General features: G+C 40.7%; 3 protein-coding genes across 5 annotated transcripts; 1 reads left to right on the top strand and 2 right to left on the bottom strand.

The window, feature by feature from the left end:
* The first annotated feature begins 620 nt into the window (after positions 1-620).
* On the top strand, positions 621-5,955 carry ube2al (ubiquitin conjugating enzyme E2 A, like). The gene is made up of 6 exons (XM_049594126.1): positions 621-820; positions 2,474-2,554; positions 2,655-2,680; positions 2,880-2,969; positions 3,052-3,140; positions 5,146-5,955. The coding sequence occupies exons 1-6, from the start codon at positions 777-779 to the stop codon at positions 5,272-5,274; spliced, it is 459 nt and encodes a 152-aa protein (XP_049450083.1). The 5' UTR covers positions 621-776; the 3' UTR covers positions 5,275-5,955.
* Positions 5,956-6,218: 263 nt separating this feature from the next.
* ing1 (inhibitor of growth family, member 1) lies at positions 6,219-16,244 on the bottom strand. The gene is made up of 4 exons (XM_049594125.1): positions 16,105-16,244; positions 14,055-14,227; positions 12,005-12,153; positions 6,219-9,488 (listed from the first exon to the last, which is right to left on the bottom strand). Exons 2-4 carry the CDS (start codon positions 14,191-14,193, stop codon positions 8,856-8,858), a joined length of 921 nt encoding a protein of 306 aa, XP_049450082.1. The 5' UTR covers positions 14,194-14,227; positions 16,105-16,244; the 3' UTR covers positions 6,219-8,855.
* Positions 16,245-16,563: 319 nt separating this feature from the next.
* On the bottom strand, positions 16,564-24,639 carry naxd (NAD(P)HX dehydratase). 3 transcript variants are annotated; one of them, XM_049594738.1, is made up of 11 exons: positions 22,593-23,733; positions 22,051-22,500; positions 21,643-21,793; positions 21,504-21,549; positions 21,316-21,404; positions 19,685-19,793; positions 19,200-19,250; positions 18,977-19,081; positions 18,761-18,881; positions 18,507-18,630; positions 16,564-17,115 (listed from the first exon to the last, which is right to left on the bottom strand). In XM_049594738.1, the coding sequence occupies exons 1-11, from the start codon at positions 23,104-23,106 to the stop codon at positions 16,965-16,967; spliced, it is 1,911 nt and encodes a 636-aa protein (XP_049450695.1). In that variant the 5' UTR covers positions 23,107-23,733; the 3' UTR covers positions 16,564-16,964. The 3 variants fall into 3 exon arrangements, with proteins under 3 accessions (XP_049450695.1, XP_049450697.1, XP_049450696.1); XM_049594740.1 differs by lacking the exons at positions 22,051-22,500; positions 22,593-23,733 and adding an exon at positions 23,875-24,639; XM_049594739.1 differs by lacking the exons at positions 22,051-22,500; positions 22,593-23,733 and adding an exon at positions 23,740-23,874.
* Between the last annotated feature and the right edge of the window lie 1,884 nt (positions 24,640-26,523).

Genomic DNA, 26,523 nt, shown 5'->3' with positions numbered 1-26,523 from the left:
AAAAAGTTTTGTTAAAGTTAAAGTTTGATTCAGTCTGTTTTTAAACCTCTTTACAGTGCAACTTGTGAAATAAATCCTCATCCTGGCAAAGATGCCATGTTAGCCAATAATAAATGATCTGCTTAGTTAATTGTGGTAGTTTAGATATCTTTAAACCTTGACCAACTATATCAATCAAAGTGTTGGTTTTATCTAGAAAGCTGCTCTAAATGAAGCGGACGGGTCTACCCCAGTCTACATTATATACTTCAATATTTATATACTCATATAAAGTCTATGGTCTGCCTTGCCAACAGTCACCTGTCAGTGGGGGCGACCTTCGTCATAGTTGCGCTGCACAAACATCACGTCACTGTGACCACGCCCCGTGACAAGCGACGCCCTCGATGAAAATGGGGGAGTGAAATAATTACTTTTAAATGAAACAACGAAATAGATAAATGTATCTTGCTGGTATCTAGCACAATGTGTTTATTTAAAACATATTTTCATGACGGAACCGGAAGTTCGTACTGATTTTCCACTGCCATAAAATTCTGGTAAATTTAGCACTCGACACTGTCCCCTCCTCTTTCCGTGATGTGGTATCGTCCAGTAGACCTAGCTGGTCCTGCCAGAAAGTCAGCATCATCGAGAGAACGACGGAAAGCGTCGGGCTGCTGTGAACGGGGTCACTGTGAAGGTGTCAAATAACCATTAAATACAATACAGCGTTTTGATAAAATAAACTCCCGTAGACGTACAGTGTCGTCGGTACGTGTTTCAAAAGTTAAACCATGTCAACCCCGGCTAGAAGAAGACTTATGAGAGATTTTAAACGGTAAGTTGATGGTCAGAAATTATCCCGATGCCGATAATCATAGTTAGCTATGATTTGTCGAAAACAGCTAACATTAGCCTAGCTTACGTTAGCTTGGCATAGCTAACCGGAACGCTTTTTCTTTCATTTAAACCTATTAATCACTAATTTAAATACTACACTATGAACGTAACGAAAACACTATCTTATTAGGTTTTTACGAACCGGAAACATTAAAGTGAAATAGTGTTATTTTGTTGAAGCGCTTCGTCCGTAGCTAGATGCTAACTGAGCTAGCTGAGACATGTTAGCATTCAACGTCAGAGTTCCTGTCACAGTTTACGGCTACTGGCTAACTCTATCAATTAGCTAGCATTTAAATGTCCGTGGCCGGTTGGCCATTTTATCCCTGGTCAAAACACATTTAATGCAACGCATTAAACGTAAGTGTTCCGTTAATATAAGCCTGTCGTTTCTCTTTTCCTGGCATTAGACTGTGTAACTTGACGTTGCCAACCAACATCAGCAGTGTTAAAATCATACAGTAACTACACCGGTAAAATCGTTAATCAAAGTTTGGTGTTAGGGAAGTTATCATGGGAAGACTTATTTTGAAGATGTAGCACTATAAAGTAGTATACTGAATTCTCAAAGGAATATATCGCGATGAACATTAAGCCATAGCTGAAGCCAAAAAAACTATCATTGTCCTCAAACATAGCTTTTGGTCATGATGAGTGTTTCTTAGTACATCATTAATACCTTTCACAAGCTTCTGTAGTCCAGTAACGTTAGTGATTGTGCAGCTGACCGCATTAGATAGACATGTGTTCAAAGGTTTGTTGTAAAATAACATTTAAGTTTTCACCTCTTCGATGCAGGACAGAGAGATACAGAAGATCCTATATACCAACAGCCATCAGGCTTTATAATTCTTTGACATATAATAGATGAGCTGACAGATTATTGAATTTCCCCTGGGGATGAATAAAGTTATTCTTATTCTTTAACATCAGTGTATTTTGCCAGGGCCAATATGTTAAGAAGATCAGTATTGTACCACTGCTTGAAGCACAGTTTCTTTTCTTTTAATGCCAATGAGATGTTGGTTTTAAGGGAACGTTAATCATAAAATCAAGACAAAGTTTCTCACAAGTATTAATCCAATGTTAACTTGGACTTTAAGATGGCATGATGTGAGGGTCTCTAACACACTTTGGTTGCTGACTAGTTGGTAATGACATCAATGTTTATCTCAGCTGATAAAACCTTTAAGAAGTTGCATTGTAGTCGGTGAGAAATTACAGTGCCTATATTTACGTGACGCGTGGCACTGACTTGATAGATTGATAGAAACAGTTGCGTAGTTGCTATTGTGATATGTATATATTTGTTCAAAGCATAAGGTTGAACTAACCATCCCCAGGGTTAAATGTGTAAATGATACAACTAAGGCAGGAAACTGAGTCTGCTTACTCTCGTCAGAGGTGTGAAGGTGAAACATAGAGCTATGTTTTTTTGAAATACAGAATTTGGCTGTGTGTTCAAAGAGGAAAGAGGCCATTCGATCAGGGGATTCACCTGACTCTGTCAGAATAAATCTGGTTTCCTGCTTGTGAAACACAGTGTACAAGTCCTGCTATAACCTTTGTCCTTTCTTGTTTTATTACAAAGGCTACAAGAGGACCCTCCAGCTGGTGTCAGTGGTGCCCCATCTGAAAACAACATTATGGTGTGGAATGCAGTCATATTTGGGTAAGACATTTATGCACATCCATAATGTACATGTATATAGATCTTGTATGTTTGTGTGTGCAAAATGAATGACGAAATGCTTATTTCTCTAACCTTACAGCCCTGAAGGAACTCCATTTGAGGACGGTAAGTATTTTATTCACCCTCACATTAGTTGTTAAACTTGAAATATATGTACAGTGTCGTGTTGATAGAGGGAGTGTTAAGGTTGAGTGAAGTCACTGCTCCAACACACTTTATCTGCCTGGCACCATTACTCACTGCTAAGACACAGTCAGCATTAATGGCTCATAAATATGTTTTTCATGTCTTATCTTTGTCCCAGGTACATTTAAACTCATTGTAGAGTTCACAGAAGAATACCCCAACAAACCCCCCACAGTACGATTTGTGTCAAAGATGTTTCATCCAAATGGTAAGAATACTGTCTCATCTTCTGGCACGCGATGGTGTTGAAATTTGTGTGTAGTATATAACCATATTTTTTTTATCCACAGTCTATGCAGATGGAAGTATATGTTTGGACATCCTACAGAATCGTTGGAGTCCCACTTATGATGTGTCCTCTATTCTTACATCTATCCAGGTAGGTTCTGTAACTTCAGTTAAAAATGTTTAAAATAACTGTACCACACTTCATCACATTTGATTATTTATCCTCTTTTATTCAGAACTAATATACAAACAAAAAAATAGTTGCCTCACATGAAATAACACTTCAGTATAAACTAAAATTACTTCAAAAGGAAACTTTAAGGTTCCTGAAAACAATTATTTCAAGTTATACAGGTTTCTGTATTCATAGCTTCACTCGTCTCCTCCATGTTTGCCCAAATCAAGTTACCTTGCGAAAGAGCTGGACTCGAGAGCTCATGGAAAAATCTAGCCCTGATTTGCCAAATAGTCTGCGCTGAACAGTTCCTGTGATAGAAACAGAAAATAACAGAAATAGAAAAAGTTGTTCAGATGGACAGACTGTTGAACATTTTTTAGTATCCTATCTATATTTAATGGTTGTTTCATGTGCTAAAATGTCATTTGCAGCATAATTTTAGAAAATATATTTACAAAATCAGATATTTTGATGATTGCAGAAGTCAGACGACAAGTGGGAAAATTCTGGCGTTTGTGCCTTATTATTTTTAAGCCTTGTTCAAAATGAATGTACTTGAAACCAAATGACAACATGTGCATGAGTGAAGGCCTGTGACTAAGTATGCTGCTGAAAAAAATAGGGGAACACTTAAGTAACACAGTATAACTTTAAGTCAGTTGAACTTCAGAGATATCAATCTGTCCAATCAGAAAGCACAAGTGATTGTGAATCAGTTTCAGCTGCTTTGTGCAAATGAAAGTGACATCAGGTGCAATGGAGAGGCAAAAGCAAGACAACACCCAAAAAGGGAATGGTTTTACATGTGGTGGTCACAGTTGCTCTCTCCTTACACCTGCAGCCCAGTCAGGTTGCACAGGTAGTCCAGCTCCTCCAGGATGGCACATCCATATGTGTGGTTGCAAGAAGGTTTGCTGTCTCCCAGCAGAGTCTCAAGAGCCATGACATGAGGAGAGCTGGACAGGGCTGTAGAAGGGCTTAACCCAGGAGCAGGACCGCTATCTGCTTCTTTGTGCGAGGAGGAACTGGAAGAGCACTGCCAAAGCCCTACAAAATGACCTCCAGCAGGTTACTGGTGTGCATGTTTCTGACCAAACTGTTAGAAACAGACTCCATGTGGGTGGCATGAGGGCCCAATGCAGAAATTATCTGGTCTGCCATTAGGGCCCTGTTCTCTCTACAGATAAGAGCAGGTTCACACTGAGCACATGTGACAGACGTGACAGAATCTGGAGACGCCATGGTAAATGTTATGCTGCCTGTAACATCATCCAGCATGACTGGTTTGGCGGTGGGTCAGTGATGGTTATGGGGAGGCATATCCTTGGAGGGTCGCACAGACCTCCATGTCATAGCCAATGTTACCCTGACTGCTGTTAGGTACCAGGATGAAATCCTCAGAGTGACTGTGAGACCTTACGCTGGTGCAGTGGGCCCTGGGTTCCTCCTGGTGCAAAACAGTGCCCGGCCTCATGTGGCTAGAGTGTGTAGGCAGTTCCTGGATGAGGAAGGCATTGATGCATTTGACTGGCCCTCTCATTCCCCTGACTGACCTAAATCCATTTGAGCACCTATGGGACATTAAGTACCGCTACAGACCGCCCAGGAGCTCACTGGTGCTCTGATCTAAGTCTGGAAGGAGATCCCCCAGGACACCGTGCGCTGACTCATCAGGAGCATACCCAGATGTCATGGGTTGCTGTGATAAAATTCATGCAAGTTGGATCAGATTTTCAGTGATTTTTGAATCCATCCCTCAGTGGGTTGATGATTTTGGTTTCCATTGATCGCTGTTACATCATTTTATTCTCAACAAATTGTACTGTGTGCATCAGTAGAGATTTTCAACTTGAATAATTCGTTCATTAAGATCTGATGTGTGATTTAAGTGTTCCCTTACTTTTTCTGAGCAGTGTAGCTGAATGAGGATGCAGGTCAGTTATTTTCTCACCCTCAGTATTTCTCTTCCCCCCTCCAGTCCCTGCTCGATGAACCAAACCCCAACAGTCCAGCCAACAGTCAGGCAGCTCAGCTGTACCAGGAGAACAAGCGGGAATACGAGAAGCGTGTGTCTGCCATCGTAGAACAAAGCTGGAGAGACAGTTGACCTGACAATCCTGATAGCTGCTCTCTCCATTGTTAAGCTGTGTGTGCTGCAAGTTTTAGTGGAGTACCTCTTAATTTTTGCCCTCCTCCTCCCCCCTTTTTGATTTTAAGCTTTTATGCACTTTACCTTCAATTTCCCATCATAGATTTTTTTTTTTGCCCAAGAGGGATTTATTTTTTCTATTCTGTCCCCCTTTTCCAGTCCATCAGGGGAAATGTGCTGAATCTTGCCTCGATGTTTTTTCAGTATGGACTTGTGGGCCATTACCCAAAAATCCTGGTGTGTTCTTACTCACTGTAATAACTCCCCATGACTAATTATGTTCAGTGTTTCGAGGGGTGTATGAATTAAATCATGGGTCATCCTCTGTTGTGCTCCTTATCTTTTCTGCCGGTTTGTTTTCACAAGGCAGTTTGTCGGCTCCGATGTAATCATCCTACCCTTCCTTGGAAGAATGAGCAGCCTGAGCATCACGGACTACAACTAAATCAGACATCTTTACACCGTGTCTTTTGCTGTGTTGTGAACTCTGTTACATGCATGACAGAAAGAGTGTATTCACGTTCCTGTTCAGTACTCATGTATATAGGAAACCTGCAACTGAATTTATGTACAGATTTTGCACTGGTTGTCCCCATGTCATTTTTTCAGCACTTGTAAATAAAAAAAAAGGCGAATCCATTTTTATGTGAGGAGCTTTTTATTGTAATAGCAAATTCAATAATATTGACCTAAACTAAAAATGACTTTTCTTGCCTTGACAGGAGTTTCTATAAGCTTGTGCTGCATCTCAGTTTTAGTGAGATCGCTGTTAAGAAGACCCACAGGGCTGCCTGTAAAGTAAACCACGGTTTTGTATCCGTGTAATCACCTTGCCACTAAATAACATGGGAGTTAAATCCTGGCTGTAGCAGCACGGGGAGGTGACCTCTAGTTGTATCGATAAAGCATGACTATTTTTTTAAGGTGAAATATCTGCTGCTGGATTGCATGTGTTTTCACTTATATTTCCACAGTGTTACATATATTTAATATAAATTTAAATTAACCTTTTGAAACCTGAGAGCGAACTGGTTTGATTACTTTAAAAACATGGGAAGAGGGCGATGAGCAACGATGGAAGAAAGGACACAAAAATCTGCAAGAAATTTGTGAAAAAAGAACATTTGTTAAAAAAAAAATGGTAAAAACAAACAAGGAAAGGACGTGGAAATAAAGTGCTTAAATTGTACTTTAAAAAACTGTAAATAAAACATACTGTAACATAATTTTAAAAATGTAATGATAATTTGTTTCTTTTTCCCTAGTTTTTTTTTTTTAAATAATTCTTTGCCATTTGTGGGACATTTCTTACAAAGTTGCACATTGTCTTTTTCTCGTGTTTTTGAAAGACATCACACCAGTTTGCTCTCAAAGATCAAGAGTTCAAAGGGTTAAATATGTGTGAAAGGAATCTGAAAGTACAGGGTTAAACAGGTCAGAATTGTCACTGCTGTTGTATGATTTTAAACTCATGGTAGAACAACACTACACTTGGGTTATAGGCAAATTTTTTGTCAGTTTTCAATCTCAGGTGTTCCTCAGCTTATTTAGAGCTAAGTTATAATATAGTCTAGAAGAATGTAGGCTGTCTAAAATCACATTTATTCACTATATAGTGTATGTACACTGCTGTATTTGAGTTCTGGGTGTGGGATTTTAATTTGTCCTTATAGGTCAGAATTTTTTGTTCCTATTTGTAGTGGCCACAAAATTAACTTTTTAAAGCTGTTTCAGTGTTGAGTGATGGTGGACGAAATCCGCAGTTGTCATTTTGTGTGAAAATGCCCACTGAAGTGAAGTAAAAGGTTATATGTGGCTTCAGGAGTCTGAGTTAATTTCCTCACTGTGTTACTACCCCTCCAGTACTGCTCAATTAACAAGTATTGTCGACTGAAATGCAGACTTTCATGCTAAAGAAACAGTTTTAAATTGTCCAACTTAAACTGCTGGAGCCTCGTATTAGCTTTTTCATAACTTAAGAAGTCAGAACACAGAGTGTGGACTGGATTCTTTCCACATCTTATGCTTTTAAATTGTTTTAGAAGGGGGTCACTTCACGGCCAGTAGTGGCAGGGGGAACAGTTATAGCGACCAATAGCCACCAATAACTCTTTCGGTATGAATACGACCATTTGAGTTCTGTATTAAAGGAATATGATCATTTGCACATCTGTTACTCACCTGCTGTTACATTGAATTCGTTATGAGAACTCTCTTTCTTTGCATGCGTCCACAGTTTAACAAAGAATCTAAAACCAGTTAACATTCTTGATTAATTAAACAACAGCAAAACTATGTCAACCTCTGTTAACATTAGATTTAGAATTTAGAATATATTTTGTTCTGCAAATAGAAATAAGAACCTCAAGTATTAATCTACAAATTCATGTAAATAAAGTCACAGCTTCTCACAGAAAATGGCAGATACTTGGCTAGTTCAGTGCAAAACATTACAATAAAGTAATTTAACAGACGCTGAAGCTACAGCGTATAACACCTACCCTTTAACAGCACATCATATTTAGCAATTAACAAAAAACTGTCTCACAGTAAAATCCACATCTCATTTGTGTATTCCTCAGTGTAACCCTGGTCTCATTTATCCAGCTGTTTGTTAAGTCTTCCTTACCACAGGCCTTTTTACCAAACCCTTAAATATTTAAAACTTTGCATACAAGTAGTGCACATGGGCAAGTGCATGAGTTTGAACTCCAGGCACACTACTTGTTCATACACAAAATTTTGTTTTCAATCTTAAGTTTCTTATGAAAACGCATGTTTGCGAAGTACTGAGTGTACAACTGGACAAATGAGACTTGGATTATACTGCACGAGTCGTGTGAGAGTTTGTAAACGGGTGCTCTGATACAGTTTTGCTGTTGTTAAACGCAATCTCCCCATACTTCAATTTATCACAAATTTTCTGCTTTTTTTTTATTCTTGGTTCACTGTGGAGGTATGTGAGAATTTTGCTTTTGCTTTTTATCAAATTCAGTGTAACAGGGTGAGTAATTGATACACAAATATACCCTGTGGGTGATGTATTCCCTCTAATAACTCGTAACTGATTGAGTGACCCCTTTAGCATCTTGTTTTGACGTTGTCATTTGACGCATTATTAGTCTTAAACATAGATTATAGTCGCTTTAAAAAAGTATTGCCCATGGCATGTAATTCCTGCTAACAATAAGTCACATATTGTAAAAAATATCCACTCTGCATTATACCAAAAGCATCAAATTTATCTTCGTTTACAAACATTTTATTTGTTAATTGAGCATATATAATGGTGTGGGTGATGTGGCATGCATGATGAAAACAAAGGGGATGTGAGTTACATGCAGGTTGTATTGTACTGTGTCCGTTCTTTAAAAATGATCCCAACCAGGAAGCAGCCATCTTGTTTCTCAGCTATGCAGCAGTTACAAAAATAACTATTTACAGCATCCAATACTTTAAACAGTGTCAACAGTAAATGGAAACAAAGACGAGACATAAAATTTTAACGGGGTAGTGTTCATCGGGCCGGACGTAGTGAGCTACCTGTTGTACGCCCTCTCCTTCTTGGCCCTCTCTAAGGCCTTGTCCATGGTCTTCTCATTCTCACCCCGACACTTGGGGCAGTACCACTTGCCCTTGGGCTTATGATGGAGCCCAACGCAAGAGAAATGAAACCACTCAATGGGACATTCATCGTTATCACAGCCGATCATCTCGCCGTAAGACACCTGCTCACACAGGCAGTATGTCGGCTCGTCTGGATCGATGGGCAGGTCTGGAGGCGACACTTCTCTCTCAGACTTTCCTTTTGACCTTTTCTTCTTCTTCGATGACGTCTTGGCCCTCTTTTCCCGGGATGCCCCCACGCCCACTTCCTCGGCGTGATCCAGGCCGCTGTAACTTTCCCGGTTGTCTCCGTTTTTCTGACGTCTTGAGCGCTTCCCTCCGGCTTTGTCTCCGCCACCTGAGCCCGGGGTAACCTCATCGCGTTTCTTGTCATGGTGGCTAGTTTTGCCTGGAGTGATAGTGGCTGATGAGGACGACATCATGGACGCTGCAGTGGTTGTCATGGATGTTGCTGTGGGAACGTGGCTCTCTGGGACTTCTTGAGAGGAAAGGAGAAGTTCAGAATGCCAGTCTATCTGTCGCGTTCGGTTCTCGACCAACTCCACCTGAAACAAAAAACATTCATATTTGTGTAACTTTGCTTTCAAGAGATGGACACCTATCAGTTTTTAGAGGTGCTGACATTGAAATGTTTTGTGTTCTGTGCCTATTATTTTCTGTTGGCTTTGCTGAGGTTTATTGCAGCATTCAGGTAAAAGAGAATGTGTTGTCACAGATGGAGAGATTTCCATCAAGTTCCACTCCAAGACACACTCTGCCTCTCCCTCCTCATGTGCCAGTTTGTGGTATAAAGGTCTGCAAGCTCGTTGGGACCGGACACACTGAGTCGATTCAAGCCAGGCTCAAGCAATTTAAAAAGAAAAATACTTTGGGCTCGGTTAACTTCTTTCCTTTCATTGTGCCCATATTCATATTCAGGGCACACAACAGACTGATGAGCCGGCTAGAAAGGTATATAAGTGATGCATGGATTGCAGTTATAGCTGCTGTAGTGATCCCACTGCAGCAGAAACCATAAGAGAAACACTTTGTGCATTTACCTATGAGGCACAGCAGTGTAACTCCATTGATTATTTAAATCTTAAGACATGTCTAGGCGATCTAACGTTCATTCATGTTCTGTGTTCTTCTACACACACTGTGTGTGTTTTTGCCGCATCAGACAGAGCAAGCAGCGGGTCTCTCTCAAGCTGTTTGTGGAGTGTGTGCATGTAAATTAACCTTTAGATCAACACACATAACTGTTTAAATAGGCTTTCCACTCTGTATTGTGTTAGCCCATCTGTACATTTATATGCCTGGTTAAGTGGAGCTACAGTTACAGCTCGACTAGGCCATTTATTTGGACTACTGTCTTTGTCCCAGTGTACAAGCACAGGAGGGGAATCGATTAACTGACTGAAGTATGTCCGACTCTGCTACGATAGGTGGCGATATATCCCCTTTTAGCTTGTTAGTCTTGGACATTTCTCCGGTTGACCTTTTACGCCACAGGCCAAACAATCAACAAACGAATTGGCTACAGTTAGCTAGCGTCAAACTGGTGCCATGGTGGACAACTTTACAGCTCTGTACATTCTGTCCGTCCAAAAATAGACAGCTCTGGATGTAGATTTTGCCATGTTGTTACCGGCTTTTCTGTTATGCATTTAATGCTTTTGACTTCCGAGTCAAAGCCTGGGGTGGACACTGGAGCATACGCAGTGCCTTGGCCAGTTTGGGTCTGATTGACTGTATACATGCTGGAGTAACTTGACTCCCAATTGCATTATCTGGGTGTCTTAGTCTGACTTTGAGAAATTCCATTTAGTACAATTTCAGTTGGACTAACATATTTACGTGTGTTTTAAAGTCCGGTTTTAGTTGGTCTAACACAATAAATCGATATTCTTGAATGTCATGTAAACGTACTGCATCACTATCCTTAGCCTTTTTTCCTGTACAGGGCTATACGCTTCACACTGCACCTCTCCTAGGCCATGGTTAAATGTCAGTAGGGGCACAGAACTCATAACACTCTAAAACTGTAATGTTTACTTAGCTCTAGGTTAAGTAAATTTTAAGGAGATAGCCCTGATCTGCAACAGCGCCAGCAAGCCTTAGGCAAGAGTCAGGGTTAGCCCAGTGTAATGTGTCAGGATTGTGCGAGGGTCCACAGACAGAGGGATGTCCTATGTTATAAAGCCCCCTGAGGCAAAATGTCATTTGTGATATTGGGCTTTACAAATTATTATTGCTATAGCCCTTTGGAATGCTTTGTGATTGCTATAATGAACATTGACTTCACCTGACTAATCTTCAGGCATTTAGCTGCCTTTGGATATGAAATGTGCTATATACATAAATTTGCCTTGCCTTGCCTTGCCTAGTGTGAAATATTTCTTAGCCTGTAGCTACCAGCTCACTTAGCCTCGAGCTAAGTGCAGTGTGAAAAGCACAATAAACTGTTGGTGGTTAACTGTTGACATCCCTAGACTCAGAAGAATAAGGTGGTAACCTGTAATATGATGTTCCTTGGATGAATCAGGATACAAACTTAAATGGGAAATATTTGTTTTATGCATATTATTCTCGATTTGCTTAATTTTAAAGACAGAAAAGAAAAGGGTTCACCACTTCTCTAAGATTTAAAAATAAAGGAGAATGTTTATATTTAGATAATTATCCAAAATATCCATTGTACACATCTGTTATATAAGAGATGTATATGTCAAAGGGTAAAGTTTTTAGATATGGTGTCGTGTTTCTGGTAACCCTGGTGTGTGACTATAATAAGAAGACTCAGCATTTACTGCTGGAGTTCTGCCAGTGTTTAAAGAAGTTACTCCTGGAACAGATCTCAGTGAAATTCAAATGTTTGCAAAATGGAGAATCTGATACAAAAGACCTTTTTAGCAGGTCTTTCTAACCTTTTTTCTTTTTATTTACTTGGGGTTGATTTTCTGTGCACATACGTTCCAGGAAAGCACTTATCTGTACTCGCACAGTTGCACACATTCAGACCTGGGAGTTTGCCAATGCGCAGCTCCACTGGAGCAGCTGCAGGGCTCTCTTAACGTACCATTTGACCGGCAATCTGGATCTTCTCATCTCCGAGCTCTTGACTGCGAATCAGTGCTCTCTGAATGGATAACTGAAGCTTTCGCCTCTGAAGTGAGTCAGATTCCCGGCGATACCGCTCGTAAGCATCATCAAGCTCCTTCAGAACATCTGCCAGAGAAAAAAGTCGAGGGGGGAACATTCAAGTGGGAATAAGAATAATGAAACTCAACACGCTCTCAGAGGTACACACAAAAGATATGTTAACTTTCAGAGCATTACTTGTCATATTGAATTATTCTCTTGATTGCATTATGTGATGTGAAAGGTACTTTGTGAAAGGTGTAGTTGTTCGGTGTGGATATGCCAGCTACTATGCATTGAATACAGGTTCAATTATCACTACTACATTAAAGATTTTGTGAAGTTCAGAAAGGTTAGCCAATGTATATCAGGAGACCAATCTGTCAGTTTAGTCTAAGGTCAACGAACATCAAAGGTGCATCCTGTGTGTTGATCAAGCATGCCACGTGGATAAGACAGGAGGTGAGACAGACTACTTTGGGGGATGGTAATGAGACTGCTGAGAGAGCAAAGTGGTTGCTGAGGGGAGAAGAGCTGGTGGGTTTAGACATGCAGCTACAATTTAGTGTGTAATTGTACTGTAGCTACATGTCTACAATGTACTATGTAATCTGATAAGTGTTCAGTTGGTACACTTGGTAAGTACCTGCTAATTTACTGGGTTTAGTACGAAAAAAAACATGCATGTACAATCTTGATATCAAAAAAGTTGTGATGCTGCGTAAAGCGTACATTAAAACACCATGCAATGATTTGCATATCATTTTCAACATACAGAGGGGAGAACAGTTGTTCACATTCATTGTTCACAACACATCATTTTTTTTGTTAAACATAATTCCACTGCAGCTATTCACATTAAATTTAAACCAGACATTGGTATTAACTAAATAAAAAAACTATATTGATAAAGAAACTAACATTTCAATTCATAAAAACTATCTGCAATCAAGTGAAATGTCACAGGAAAAGGTATTGAACACGCTAATATGAAGTTATTTGGAGAAGCCTTTGTTTGCAATGCCAGCTTCAAGATACTAGCTTATCTTTCACAGTGTTCAGATGGGATTTGGGCCCATTCTTACACAGATAGTCTTTAAATCTTACTAGATTTAGGGGAGGCCCATTTGTAAATCTTGAGAGAGAAACGTCACTTTCAGAACTTCAACAATCAGTGCCCTCAGTTCCCAAACACTTACTGAGTGTTGTTAGCAGAAAAGTTGATGTAATATAGTGGCAGACATGCCCCTGTCCAATTTCTTTTTAATGTGTTGCAGGTATAAAATTCAGAATTAGAGTATAAAATTATAACAAATAATATACTGTATCAATCTGGACATTAAATAGCTTGTCTTTGTACTGTGTTCAATAAATGTTGTTTGAAAAGGATTTACATATCATTGCATTCTGTTTTATTCATGTTTTACACAGCATCCCAACTTTTTGGAATTGGGAGTTGGAGTTGTATAACATAAGTTTACTCTCAATGTGTTGTGCATGCTCATCTGTAATGTACAATAGCACAGATTATTACTGCTGGCTCAACCTGATCACTGCACACTCTCTCTTTACTATTCTCGAATTATTTTGCAAAATGTGCAAAGTGTACCAAACACACACTGCCATTATTTTTTCTACGATAAGTACCCGATTACATAGTGCTTTCAAGATAAGTATTCCCTGTTATTTCCAAGAAGTAACAGCTACATTTATATTTTTATGTTTACAATGTGTGACGATTTTTGTAAATCACTCATCAAAACTCATCTTTTCAAAACGACTTTTAATGTGTGAATGATGTTGTGTGTATTTTACTGTATGCTACTTTATGATCATTTTTAACTGATGCAAAGTGTCTTTTTGTACCATGAAAAGCGCTCTATAAATAAAATGTAATATCATTACTATTAAACCCTTTACTACATCGTTTTGATTAGAAAGAGATTTATGTCTTGCACATCGGTGTCCACACTGTCCCACTTCTTTACCTTGATACTTGGCATCGATCTCCTTCATAAGGGACACACTCCTCTGCAAGTCAAAAGGCAGTGACTCCACCAGGTCCAAATACTCCTCAACATAATTCACAACAACGTGGCTCGGGTCGCCGTTGGCCGGGTTCAACATCGCGGGTCCCTCTGCACCCCAGCTACACCTGCACCTGTTAACAACAAATGTTTTGAATTTGATTAGCACACAAGATGTGATTTAAAAACAAGTATATAAAAATAAACATGGCAGGGATTGTACAGGAGAGGTAAGAACCCCTTTAGAATTTCAAATCTAGTCTATTACAAATAATAGGTGTTTTATCACATTAGATTTAAATGAGAGTAATGATGGACAGACGGTCCTCTGTATTTCAAAGCATATTGTCCAAGTATTGTGCAACAATAGGGAAGATAAATATCCCCTGCTTGTCATACTGGATATGAATGGACATCAGAGTTCATGAAGAGAAAGTTGTGATATACATCTGGTAAGCTGTGCTTACATATATACATAAAAAATATCTGTTTGACAAATGTTAAAATTAAAAATTCACAGCAGATTAAATATCTTTAACAGAGGAGCCGATGATTCCCAACGATGTGCTGCAGTTGCCAGTCAAATTTCTTTAAGATTGAAGTATTTTTCGCAGGGAAGGAGGACATGTACTGGCCCAAAAGATGTGACAGTATGATATGCATGGATATATTAAACTATATAAGAGTGTTAGCAGACATAAATGATTCACTATCAAGTTAAGTTCTCATGATGCCAAATGACTTCATAGTTTTTTTTTTACGCCAATGTGGTCTTACTAGGCCAGCTGTTCATCTACTAATACACCTAAGAATTTTGCATAGATAACCTGATTTCAATATTACTGATTAATAGTTAAGCATCTTCCTTTGTATAACTTTTATTTCTGAAGATTGTAAAATTGACATTTGAGGAAAATGTGTTTATTCTTAACACTAAATCATTAATAAAATAGGTGTTGTTGCTGCACACGTTTAAATACTTTATTTTTTAGCAACTCTCTAATATAAATATCATTGTGCATTTTATTTCCTGTACGAATTATCTGAAGTCAGTCCGGAAACACAGACTATAATGGTCAAGATGTGAAACGGGGAGGGGGCAGCTGATCTGGAGTCAGCCATCCTGAAAATTGCTACGTGTACTAAGACTCTGCCAACAGAGAGCTAACTAGTTTGAGCCGAATAACACAGTTTAACCACATTACTAAGAAATACCAGGTGATTTCAGATATAAAATATAGCAGTTAGTTGAAGTTGTGCACCTCAGGGTGTCCTTTTCTGCACCAATGGCGAGGATAACAAATCTCAACAGTAGCATAACACTGTTAGCTAGGTAGCTAACGTTACATTTCCAGGCTAACTAACGTAAACCAAGTAATAAACCGACATATTAATGTGGAATTAACCTCAAACATGTCCATTGCTGAGCTTGAATATCTTCAGCATCAGCAGCAGAGTTTCAGTGTCTAATTTTAGTCGTGATAATTAACGTAAACTACAATTAACGTACCCCGCTACGCCAGATAACCTTTACGAACTTTATCCTCCTTGCAAGTTTGAGACTGGCTTGCCAACTCCAAAAAATGTACACAACTAAATATCATTTACCAGTGACGTTAGATGGATTTAATAGATTTTAATCGCTGGCTGACAGCGCTGAAGGTTTAAGCAAACGATGCCCTAATGTGTCAAACACAAAGATTAACCGACGCTAACAGCACTTCATTCAACAACGTAAACAACCACAGAGCACTTTAAGCAATAAGCTAATTTTACGACGACAAACCACATAAGATAGCTTCATAAAAATATCAATCGCAACCATTCCGACATTTTAAGCGGTCATATTTCTCTCATGTTTGCTCAGTGTAACCGTTAGCCAAATTAGCCTATGCTAGCTTCCAACGCATAACGTTACTAAACGAGTCACGACAGTTATCGCCGCAAACATTGAACAAAGCTTTATTAAACTTATCTAGTTAGCAGCTAGACGGCTAGCAGGTGAACTTACCTGAGAGGATATTAGTAGTTTTCTGAAGCAAACACTCCGTGATGCTGCTCTGGCTGTTATTGCTAATGCTAGGTCGTGTAGAGTGGACCGCTGTAGCGTCCTGTTAGCCCAGCGGCGGCTAACGTTAGCTGTTGGATAGAGTGCCGGAACAAATGTTTTAGCAGTGCGCATGCGCGAAGCGGCTATAGCAACCACTGATACAAGTGAATCAACCCAATAACATATACTTCCGCGTAGCTTTCAGCATTATATTCAGGCTCTTTTTTTTATCATTACTGTATATATTCCCGCTCGGATACACAGCAGACACCAGCAGCAGCAGCTCCCTTGCTTTGTACAGTATCTTTCTTTGTGCATTAAATATAACCGTATGTTTCCATGCTCCAACTCAAACATTGTCCAATACTGCCCCCTCGAGGCAATAAAGGCACACTGCAGTGGAAAAAGTCACACACAAAACCTTATTTATTATTTATTTCAAAATCCAAACAGATTTCTGGTTTCCTGTGGCCCCATTTATGTCATCATCTCAGTCTCTTTGGTGGGCTGTGAAAAATTTAGCCACCTCAGCATGTTGAATGCACTCATCATAATACACAGGAGATGGAAGACTGTTTGTAGGTATTCCTAGTGTTTATTCAATACACAAACAGGTCAGTGTATTTTTTTGCACCAGATTTTTAGGGGCCGTGCTTGCAAGGAAAGTCCACACCGCTCTAATCTCGATCCAAAGTCAACTTGATGATAACATTTTTCCACCAGCCCACCCACGGGGTATACTTGCAGCTTTTAAGAATGCAAAATCGAGTATTTATGTATAGATTTTAAAACAACGATTTTGATTTCTGTTGGCAGTGTTTTTAGCTTTCAAATAGCTTTTTGAAGGCCGAGCCAATCTCCTGGATCATGTCCGAAGTGGTGGTGGACCTGCCGTGCCGCTGGAATGCTTGACTGTTGCACTGTCTTGTGAGAGAACAGGCCCCGAATGCTGCAACCACTGATGGATTTACACTGGAGGACAACAACAATGATGGATTAGGAAACACAGAGACACAGATATACTTAACATGTATTTATTTGTACAATTCTACACTTTAAAAGACCATACTGGTGGTTTAATCCCTGACTGATTCCCAACTGTGTAATCATGGAAGAGAAACAACACATTGTTTTGATGCGTAGTTTCTTGTTTTTCAGTTTATCTACAAAATGACAGAAAATCACACAGTCCAAAACCCTGATATATTAATTTCATTGTCATATAAGACAAAGAAAAGCAGTAAAGATTCAGCTTCCCCAACTAAAGCTAAAAAGTGAACCAACAGAAAAGGGACTCAGTTGTGTTCTCTTTCTCAACAACTTCAGCTCTGATGGGGCCGCAGTCCTCTTCCTGTTCACACTATAGCCTATATATAACATATATGACATAATTCATTTTTTTTTTGTACTTTGACGTGGCACTGCAGAGTGGTTATGAGGCCCCTCACTTACGGATGAACTTAAAATTGGAGGAAAACCTTAGTGTTTCTGTGCTGTAGACTGTTGCCAATTGATGTGTTTTACATTCCACATCTGGAGACATGCAGTATCTTCCCTGAACCAAACTACTCCTCGTCCTGCTTTGTTTCAAGCATTACAGGCCAGTGTGGTTCTGTCTGTTTCTTCAAGCGTCCCAGTACAATAGTGTTTGCATTGCATTGTTTGCACATTAGATACTACATATCATAGTGCACTGAGATTTGTTATAAAATGTTAAGCCCTCACTCGTCACTGTGCGCTTTATTCCAGGGCTGGTTGGCCATCTGTGACCTTTTATAGGCTCTATCACTGGTGTTTATTCATTTATTTTTACATATATTCATTTCATTCTTTCATTTTTTATCAGAGACCTGACTGTATCTGTAGTCTGAGATCGCAAGACTTAGTTTTGTTTTCTGTATATAGTGTATGCTTAAACTGATAGATTTTTTTTGGTGGGCCTTTTTTAGGTGCCTTAAAACTAGCTACCTGAGGCAGGCTCTGCTCAAGGCTGTTTGATTTTATGTCCATGACGTGAGGATTTTCTATACTGAGGTTATTGTAAATAACCATTAAGATTCAGTCTATACTCTATGACATTACAAATTACAGTTTCAGCGCTATAGTTTTTGGATTTATTAGAGAGTAGTTTGTTCACTAATATTTATAGACTTTCTTGGACCACAGGATTGACATATGAATTTAGAAAATGTGTGTAGTTTCCCTTTAAAACTACAGAATGTTTTGGAATAGTCTACATAATGTAATGTTTATGCACTTTGCATGTTTTGTGCTTAAACATAAAAACACATTTGTATGGTCCTTTAAATGTGCCACGCACTATTCTTAAAACACACTGCACAAACAGCTGATCATGTCTTCACCTTCTGACTGTTCCTGCTGCAGAGGCAGCATGCGCCCAATGTGCTAAAACTCCCATAGATCCCGACAGAAGATCCCCCTGTCCACCACATCTTCTCCCACTGCCCTCGACACTGCATGAGACCACTGCGAAGAAGAAATCAAAAGAAGAAGAGCTCTGAAGTTTCTCCAAAGTCACATCTGAGGAGTGATTTACACGAGTGGCAAGGTGAAAGATCATCTGGAAAAGATAAATGTTTATGGGATTGACACTAACCCTTACTGCCATCTGTGATGAGATCATGCTCTCCTTTAAGCACCATAGTGAGGTTGCCCATGGCTACGCTGAGCTGCATGACGCTGCGTTGATGATCAGTGCTGTCCATGGGCTCATGGTGCTGAGACAGACAACACACACGTACATTAACACACACATGATTATATGTTATATGCCATCAATTGCTGATTGAATCAACGATGCAGAAAGACCCACCAGAGCCTCGTACAGCCGAGTGAACTCCATGATGTTAGGTGTGAGGATGCCCTTCTGGTACCCTTGAATAACAGATGGTTGCTGTGTAACTAGCCATAATCCGTCCTGTTGAAAACAAACAAATGGGACACACACACAAACATACACACGCACACACTCAGTGACTGTGTATAGCTTTGCAAATAAGATCCCATCTGTTCAACAGCTGGAACTTGAGACTTACTGCATCAATGACTATAGGGATATCTCGTGCTTTAGACTTCTCTATCACCTCCTAAAAGACAAGAAAATGTGTTACTTACAGCGAAGGCAAATTAAACATTATACTTGAGTAATGTTTGTCCAACAAGCACACTGTAATGTCCTCTTAAGGCAGCACTAAACGGCATCTTTACATGCACTCTTTCATCAGTCTAATCAAACCGGGCAACAATTCTAAGCATTAGTTCACATGAGCTAGCATCATATCTTTCTCTCATTACTTTGACATTCTCACATGTCTACAGGCCATGTTTTCTGGGAAATTAAACTCACCAGTTATCAGTTATCAGTCACAGAAAGCCAAACACAAGGAGTTGTTTTGTGCAGCTTGACTTTATCACTGCCTTCTATCTAACTGTTAAAGACATGAGTTTTGTGGTCATGCACAAGCAGCTGGTCGCGGACACTGTTGTGAGCGAAGGGAGAGTGTACATATAATCCACGTGCCTTTGCTGTTCTCAGTAACGCTTCTTCTCTCCCTAGACCTGGTCCCACCACAAGGCCGTGAAGTCTTGGGAGCCATTTTTCTATCTCTTCCACTGCATTAGGACTGTCCCTTGGTACACACACACACACACAGATAAAGACACACGTGTTAGACGTGTTTGAATGCACAGTTATGACCCTTCCTGGTTATGCTCTGATTTCCAAAAGTTTGTTTTTATATGCTTTATGAATAAATAATTCTGTTCTTTTACTGATTAAAGTTTTATGAATCAATTTTACCATGGCAACCGTGCCCACACAAAGTGAAGGCCAGCAGTTGAAAGGAAGGATGTGTACGTGCCTCTGTAGCTCAAATAAAGTGTAATTCCCATGCACACTATGTGAATATTTACCAAAATCTGGAGCTCGTCTGGATGTGATGGTAGGATGTGATATTTGCACTCCCCTACTCTCAGAGTGTTTTCACAGTTGGTCCTTTTTTTAGCCCTCTGAATGGACTCAGAGCAGTGACTCAGCATTTATTGCACATATGTGAACACTTCATGAGAACTCAGGCCCCTCTGAGTATGGTTCCACAGTGCGGGTCACTTAACCTGTGCATTGTCAACACAAAGCGCTCCAGGTTTGCTTTGCTCTTTGCCGTTGTATTTAGCCCTCTAGATCACATGCTATTGTACTGGGACACTTGAGGAAACTGAAAGAACCACATCGGCCTGTAATGCTTAAAAGGACACAGCATGAGTAGTTTGGTCCAAGGAAGTTACTGTACGTCACCACATGTGGAATGTAGAACACATCAAATGGCAACAGTCTACAGCACAGAAACACTAAGGTTTTCCTCCAATTTTAAGTTCATCTGAAAGCGAAGGGCTTCATAACTGCTCTGCAATGCCACGTCAAAGTACAAAAACAAACTACCTCTATATATATTATATATAGGCTATAGTGTGAACACAAAAAGAGCTGAGTCCCTTTTCCGTTGGTCCACTTTTTGTTTAAAAAGGACTGTATGTGAAAACACCCTTAAAGGGGAACTACACCCATTTTCAAAATTCACACGTTATTCCACAGAGAGTACCCTGAGGCATGCTCTGAGTATATGAGAACATTTTCTGTTTCACAGCTGTTCATTTTGGGTCAAAAAATCTGTGGGTCCACAAAATCAGGCCCCTATTCATAGTCGATGGAGCAGCTCCAGACTTTGTACCTGATAACATCACAAGTTTAAAACTTACTTCTCTGGTTTCTGGCTATGAGAAAGAGTAGCTCATGTTCTAAAATATTGATTTAACTTTACCAGGCCATGAAAATAACAATGGAATTCGTCATTTAGATGATGCTCCCCTTTAAATTATACACATTTTGGCACATTTCTATGATGCATATAAGCATTTACACAGTTGCCAGTTTGTAAAGTACACCTATATAGAAATAGCACAGTCTAAAATAAGAGAGGTGTTGAGGATGTATTTTAAGGTGCTGTAAAACTGTACGGGATTATACAGAGGTGTCTCTGTCATTGATACTGGAAACAAAATAATAGAAACACCAGTCAGAAGGTCCTACAAAAGAATGATGTTCTGCCAAAATGAAAATGAGATGATAACTGGTCCAGGTGGGTGTGTACTTACAGGACAGGATGAACTATGAGCTCAGGGCTGTATGATTTGATTACAGTTGCAGCATCTTTGGTGCAGAACACATGAGACAGGTCGGCCCCCTGGAGACGAGACAAAGGTTTGACAAAATTTTACTACACCAGAGCTGGACAATTCAGACTGAGTAACACTGAGATATATCTGACAGAATTACCGCTCACCGCTTTCAGTGCTGAGATGGCAGCAAAGTATGGAGCTCCAGTGTAGCTTTAAGGGGTGGAGATTGACAGAAATAAGGAAGGAGAATGACAAACTAAACTCTTGTTTGGTGAATGATACTGAGGACAAAGTGTGACATACTCTTGGCATCCTCCAATGATCCCAATACGTCCATCTTGTCCCTTGTGCTTTTTGGATGTCAGTGGAGGGACTATGCTCTTCACCAGTGAGAGGATGTCATCGTCCATACCTCTGTGTGATGTCGACCCCAAACTGTAGTAGCGGTCAAACACTGAGGGGATAAACAAAGTTTTAAAGTGTGGGATAATTGCTTTGCTTCAGTTGGTTTCTAATCTATGTTTTTACTTTACACAGATACAAGATGACAAAATTTTGGCGACAAAAACAACAAATAAAGCTGAGAATAATGATAATTTACCAAATCACCTAACTAAAGAAAAACAGTGTACTGGAGTGACCATCGTCACATTACACCTGACATGCCTTTAATTTCCACCTTGAGCCTTCACATGACACCGAAACTAATACCTAAAGCCTGGGGATCTGGGTTCAACAGCTGACTTTGCTGGGTGCAACAGTCTGTCTGGGGTGAAGGGCGTCTCAGGTGACCGGCCTGGCCTCGTGTACACGACAGGGAGGCACTGGAGAACGCAGGAGCGCGGGCAGGAGGAGCTGTTTTGGAGGGACTGGCCGCAGAGCCGGGTCTGGCCGTGGAGGAGATGCTGGAGAACATCTGACCGAGCATCTGAAGCATGTGCAGCTCCCTGGCGTGCTCGGCTTCCCTGCGGCGGTCCTCTGCCTGCAGCCGCTGCTCCTCCATACGGTAGAAGTTGTCCTCAGCCTGTGCGCTCTGCTCCAGGAACTGCTCCATTAGTTTCTCCATGGGGAAGTTTGCACGCCGCTTCCTCGCACGTTTGGGTGCCCTGGCTGAGAGATTACTGGCCGGCTGGCTGCTGTTGTGTGGTCTTACTGGAGTACCTGAAGCAGAGAGGGGTGTGATGCATCTTTTAGTGTATACATACACAAAAAACATTCATAAAACACAGCAAAACCACTGAAATTTGACTTACTGTTGTTGCCCACTGTCACTTTAACTGGTATAGGGATGGGTACAGTTGGGTATTCCAACTTGACTTCAGTCTCTGCAGGGTAAGGACACTCCCCTGTGCTCTCGGAGTAAGCATCCTGAGCATCATCACCATCCTCCTCCAGGCCATCCCCGGCCTCCTCTCCTCCCGCCCCGCCCTCTATGAACTCCTGAGGGTCAAGAGCGGGCCGGTTGCTCAAAATCCTCTCCATGGTGTCATAAAACTTACAGATCTTGTGATACTGCCCGTTGTTGCGCAGATTGCCCTCCTTGGCTAACAAGTACTGTCTCTTGAGGCTCTTGATGCGCACCCTGCATTGCTCCGGCGTCCTCTCAAACCCCATCGCCCCCAGCCTCCGGGAAACGTCGCGGTACACGAAGCTGTTTCGGAAGTTTCCATCCAGCGCCGCCTGGATGTCCTGCTCCCCCCAGATGTTCAACAACGTCCTCGTCTCCACATCCGACCACAAGAAGCCCCGCGTTGTGTTCGCTTGCATCGCGGATCCAAAACCAGGGCTCGCTTTACAGAGTCACCTGCACCGCGCGGAGTTGAATGGAGATGTTGACACTGCGGATTATGATGGACGTCTGGGTCTGGATCTTTGCTCCGAGCCGCATCAAAGCCGCCTATCCCAAACAACAACAACAACAACCGGCCATTGATGTCGCTTCGACGGACTTGTGAGGACGATGGTGGTAGTTTTCAACTTGGGAACATCACAGTATCTTGTACGGATCAACTCTTTGTATGCTAGCTCAAACCTAGCCGTCTGTGTTTATCCTTTTACGTCGTTCGCAAAATGCGTAGCTTTGTACTTTGGATGTGAACTGACCAGGGATCGGTGTCCCGAGCCCTTTGCACAACCTTCACCTTCATCGGTGGGATTTCAAAACTGACCTCTGATCAGTAGTCTGAGGGTAACTTCACCTTTCTCCGCCTGCTCCTCCGCCCATGCTAGGTGTCTGCGGGGTCCTAGAGAGCCCGATCCCAACCGCTTTTAACCCATTCATGTCTTATATGTCTTCATCTGTGAACTCCGGTCATGTTTAACAGCATGTAGCTAAGCTAACAGTAAAGCTAACAGGGCGCTGCAGTGAAACTACATGTCACCGTGTTCCCTTCACTTTACCTTTCTCGTTCAAACACACCAGTGTGGCGACAATCGACAGAGCAAGTGTGATAAAGCAAAAGACGAGCATCTGAACCTCCTGCGGCATGTTGTGATCATCCTTCAGCCCCCCTTGGTCTACACACTTCTTCTTACCTAAACTGGGGCTGCGTTTCAGCGCTGACAACTGCACACAAATGGTCCTGATCATGAGGCGCACTGACCCAGAGCACAAGCGCAGGAGGGAACAGCCTGTGATGCGTTTGTGGGCGCCTCGGACAGTCCAAATCCCAGTAGGTTTTAATCTGTCAATAGACGCGAGTGAACCTTTCTCACCACATCTGAGCAGCCAAAGCGGAAGTAGGTTAAAGCTGCAGTTCTGCTAATGACCGCTAGATGCTGGGTGGCGCTGTAGACGCAGGAGGACATCAGATCCCACTTACTGTAAAACAATATTCACTTATTTTATTCATTAAGCAGGGACAGAGCACAGCTACTAAGCTGCACCAGAGTTAGCTATAAGCTATTTGTCATCTGCAGTCCCTGGGCAGGAAACAGGGAACAATTTCTCTGCTAGACACTATTATATAAAAACACAATTATAAAATAGAGCATATTCATGACACAACAGCTTCAACAATAACAATAGCAAGACAACACACCATCAAGGCATTGTAACAATAACAACAGCAACAACAATACAACTACAATACTAAATTACCAGAACAACAACAATAATAAAACTAGGCAAAAATGAGGCAAAAATGATGGATGTAGCTACCGTGGTTGAGTTAAGGATACACACAGGTATATCCCCCTGAGACCTGAACTATTGTTTTGTTTGCATATTTAATTCTCCTAGCTATTTGGGATCAATAGGACCTGATAAGTATAAAAAAATCAAAAACTGTCAACGATAATCAAGTCCAAAGGTCCTCAAACGGACAACATTAAAGTCCAAATGTCTTCAAACAAGTAAATAACAGTGACTTGACTACAAACATTATTTATCGTAAATAAACAAGTTTCAAACATAAAATCTGATCAAGTCCACTTTTTTAAAAAAGATATTTTTCTGGGCATTTTAGCCTTTAATTGACAGGACAGGTGAGTGTGAGGGGGGAGAGAGAGGGGGGGAGTGACATGCAGAAAAGGGCCACAGGCTGGACTCGACCACGGGCCGCTGCGGCAACAGCCTTGTGCATGGGGCACCTGCTCTATTCACTAAGCCACCGCTGCCCCAGCATCAGGTCCACTTTTGGGTGGAGATCACTTGCAGACTAACTTGTCAGGGATGGCTGCCATCTCGTTTGTACATGGATTAGTGTACTGTGCTTTTGCTACCACTAGATGGCACAAAAAAGTGTCCACAAACCAGGACAACAGGTCTTAGTTAAGTAGAATGAAGTATAAGGTCAAGTAAACCCAAAATGTGATATGAGAACACAGGGTCTCAGGAGGATATGGGCTTAACCAGCTTCCTGTAAAATGACAAAAAAATATATATATATGTACTAGTAACCTGGAATGAGCTTGTTCAGGGCCTATGCTGGGAAAAAATGATGGTCTCTTCCTAATAGATATCTACTGGTTAACAAAGTTAAAGAGATTTCCTTTAAGCTCATTCATCGCTGTCACCCTGTCAAGTCATTTTTAGCCAGGTTCAAGAAGGACATTGACACCATGTGCACTTTTTGTAACATGCAGAGACAGTCTCCCATTTGTTCTGGACTTGCGAACACACCTGGAGTCTGTGGCAAGGTATGTGTCACTTTACATTGTGATGCTTTTTTACTTTGCTTTAAGGATGTACTGTTTGGGTTTACAAGTTAAAAGACAGTACTAGAAATTGACTTTTTTGTGTAATCTCATCATATTGCTGGCCAAGTTTTGTATCCATAAATGTAAGGTATTAAAAATCAAACCCTCTCTCTGTACCTTTAAAAAAGAAGCAGAATCCTACATCAGCACATTATATACCTCAAGCAATAGAAGCACTAAAAGTGTGCTCCAAGTTTAAGATTCTATTATAGTGTTAACTTATTTTTGATATGTTTTTATTGCATATCTTTTATTTATCTGCTGTAAAGTTGGGCATTTTAACATGGGGTCCATGGGGATTGACTGGCGTCTGGAGACAGCCTCAAGTGGCTGTTGAAAGAACTGCAATTTCTTTTATCACCTCTGTGTTGGTTTCATTTTTCAGCCCTGGATTTTGCCACTTGCCCCCCCCCAATATGTATTTATTCAACTTATGAAATATACATCTGCCAAATAATGCGTCCACGCAGTGGTGCCTCCAAGAAGCTGGGGGTTGAGGGTGTGTGTCTGTGTCACTCTGCAGTTCCAAAACACTCGTCGGCAGCAGGATTTCTGTCAAGGGCTGTAAAGTTTAGTTGATTCAAAAGACATAAAATGTGACTTAATAGCAACAATGTCAAACACAAGCACACACACTGGCATCACTATCATTCACAGGATTTAAAGACAAAGCACTTGTCTTTTGCTGAACACAATTTCCCCACAAACACAACATGCTAATGTTTTTAGCACAAGCCTATGGCATTTTACACTGTATAAATTAGCCTAGCGACCAGCAAACTTTCCTCTTCTCACATAAAGCCAGGGACAACAGCAACATTTAACAAAGGTAAAGTTACAAAATTTGTCTCCATTACAACTCACAATGTTCACCTACAAAACAACTGTCTTATACTAAACACGTTTACCAGACAAATATAACATGCTAACATTGTTAGCACAAGCCTATGGCATTTTACACTGTATAAATTAGCCTAGCGACTA

Source organism: Epinephelus fuscoguttatus, linkage group LG13 (assembly GCF_011397635.1).
Source record: "Epinephelus fuscoguttatus linkage group LG13, E.fuscoguttatus.final_Chr_v1".
Lineage (NCBI taxonomy): Eukaryota > Metazoa > Chordata > Actinopteri > Perciformes > Serranidae > Epinephelus > Epinephelus fuscoguttatus.
Note: the sequence above shows the minus strand (reverse complement) of the source record. Positions and strands in the feature narration are given on the sequence as shown.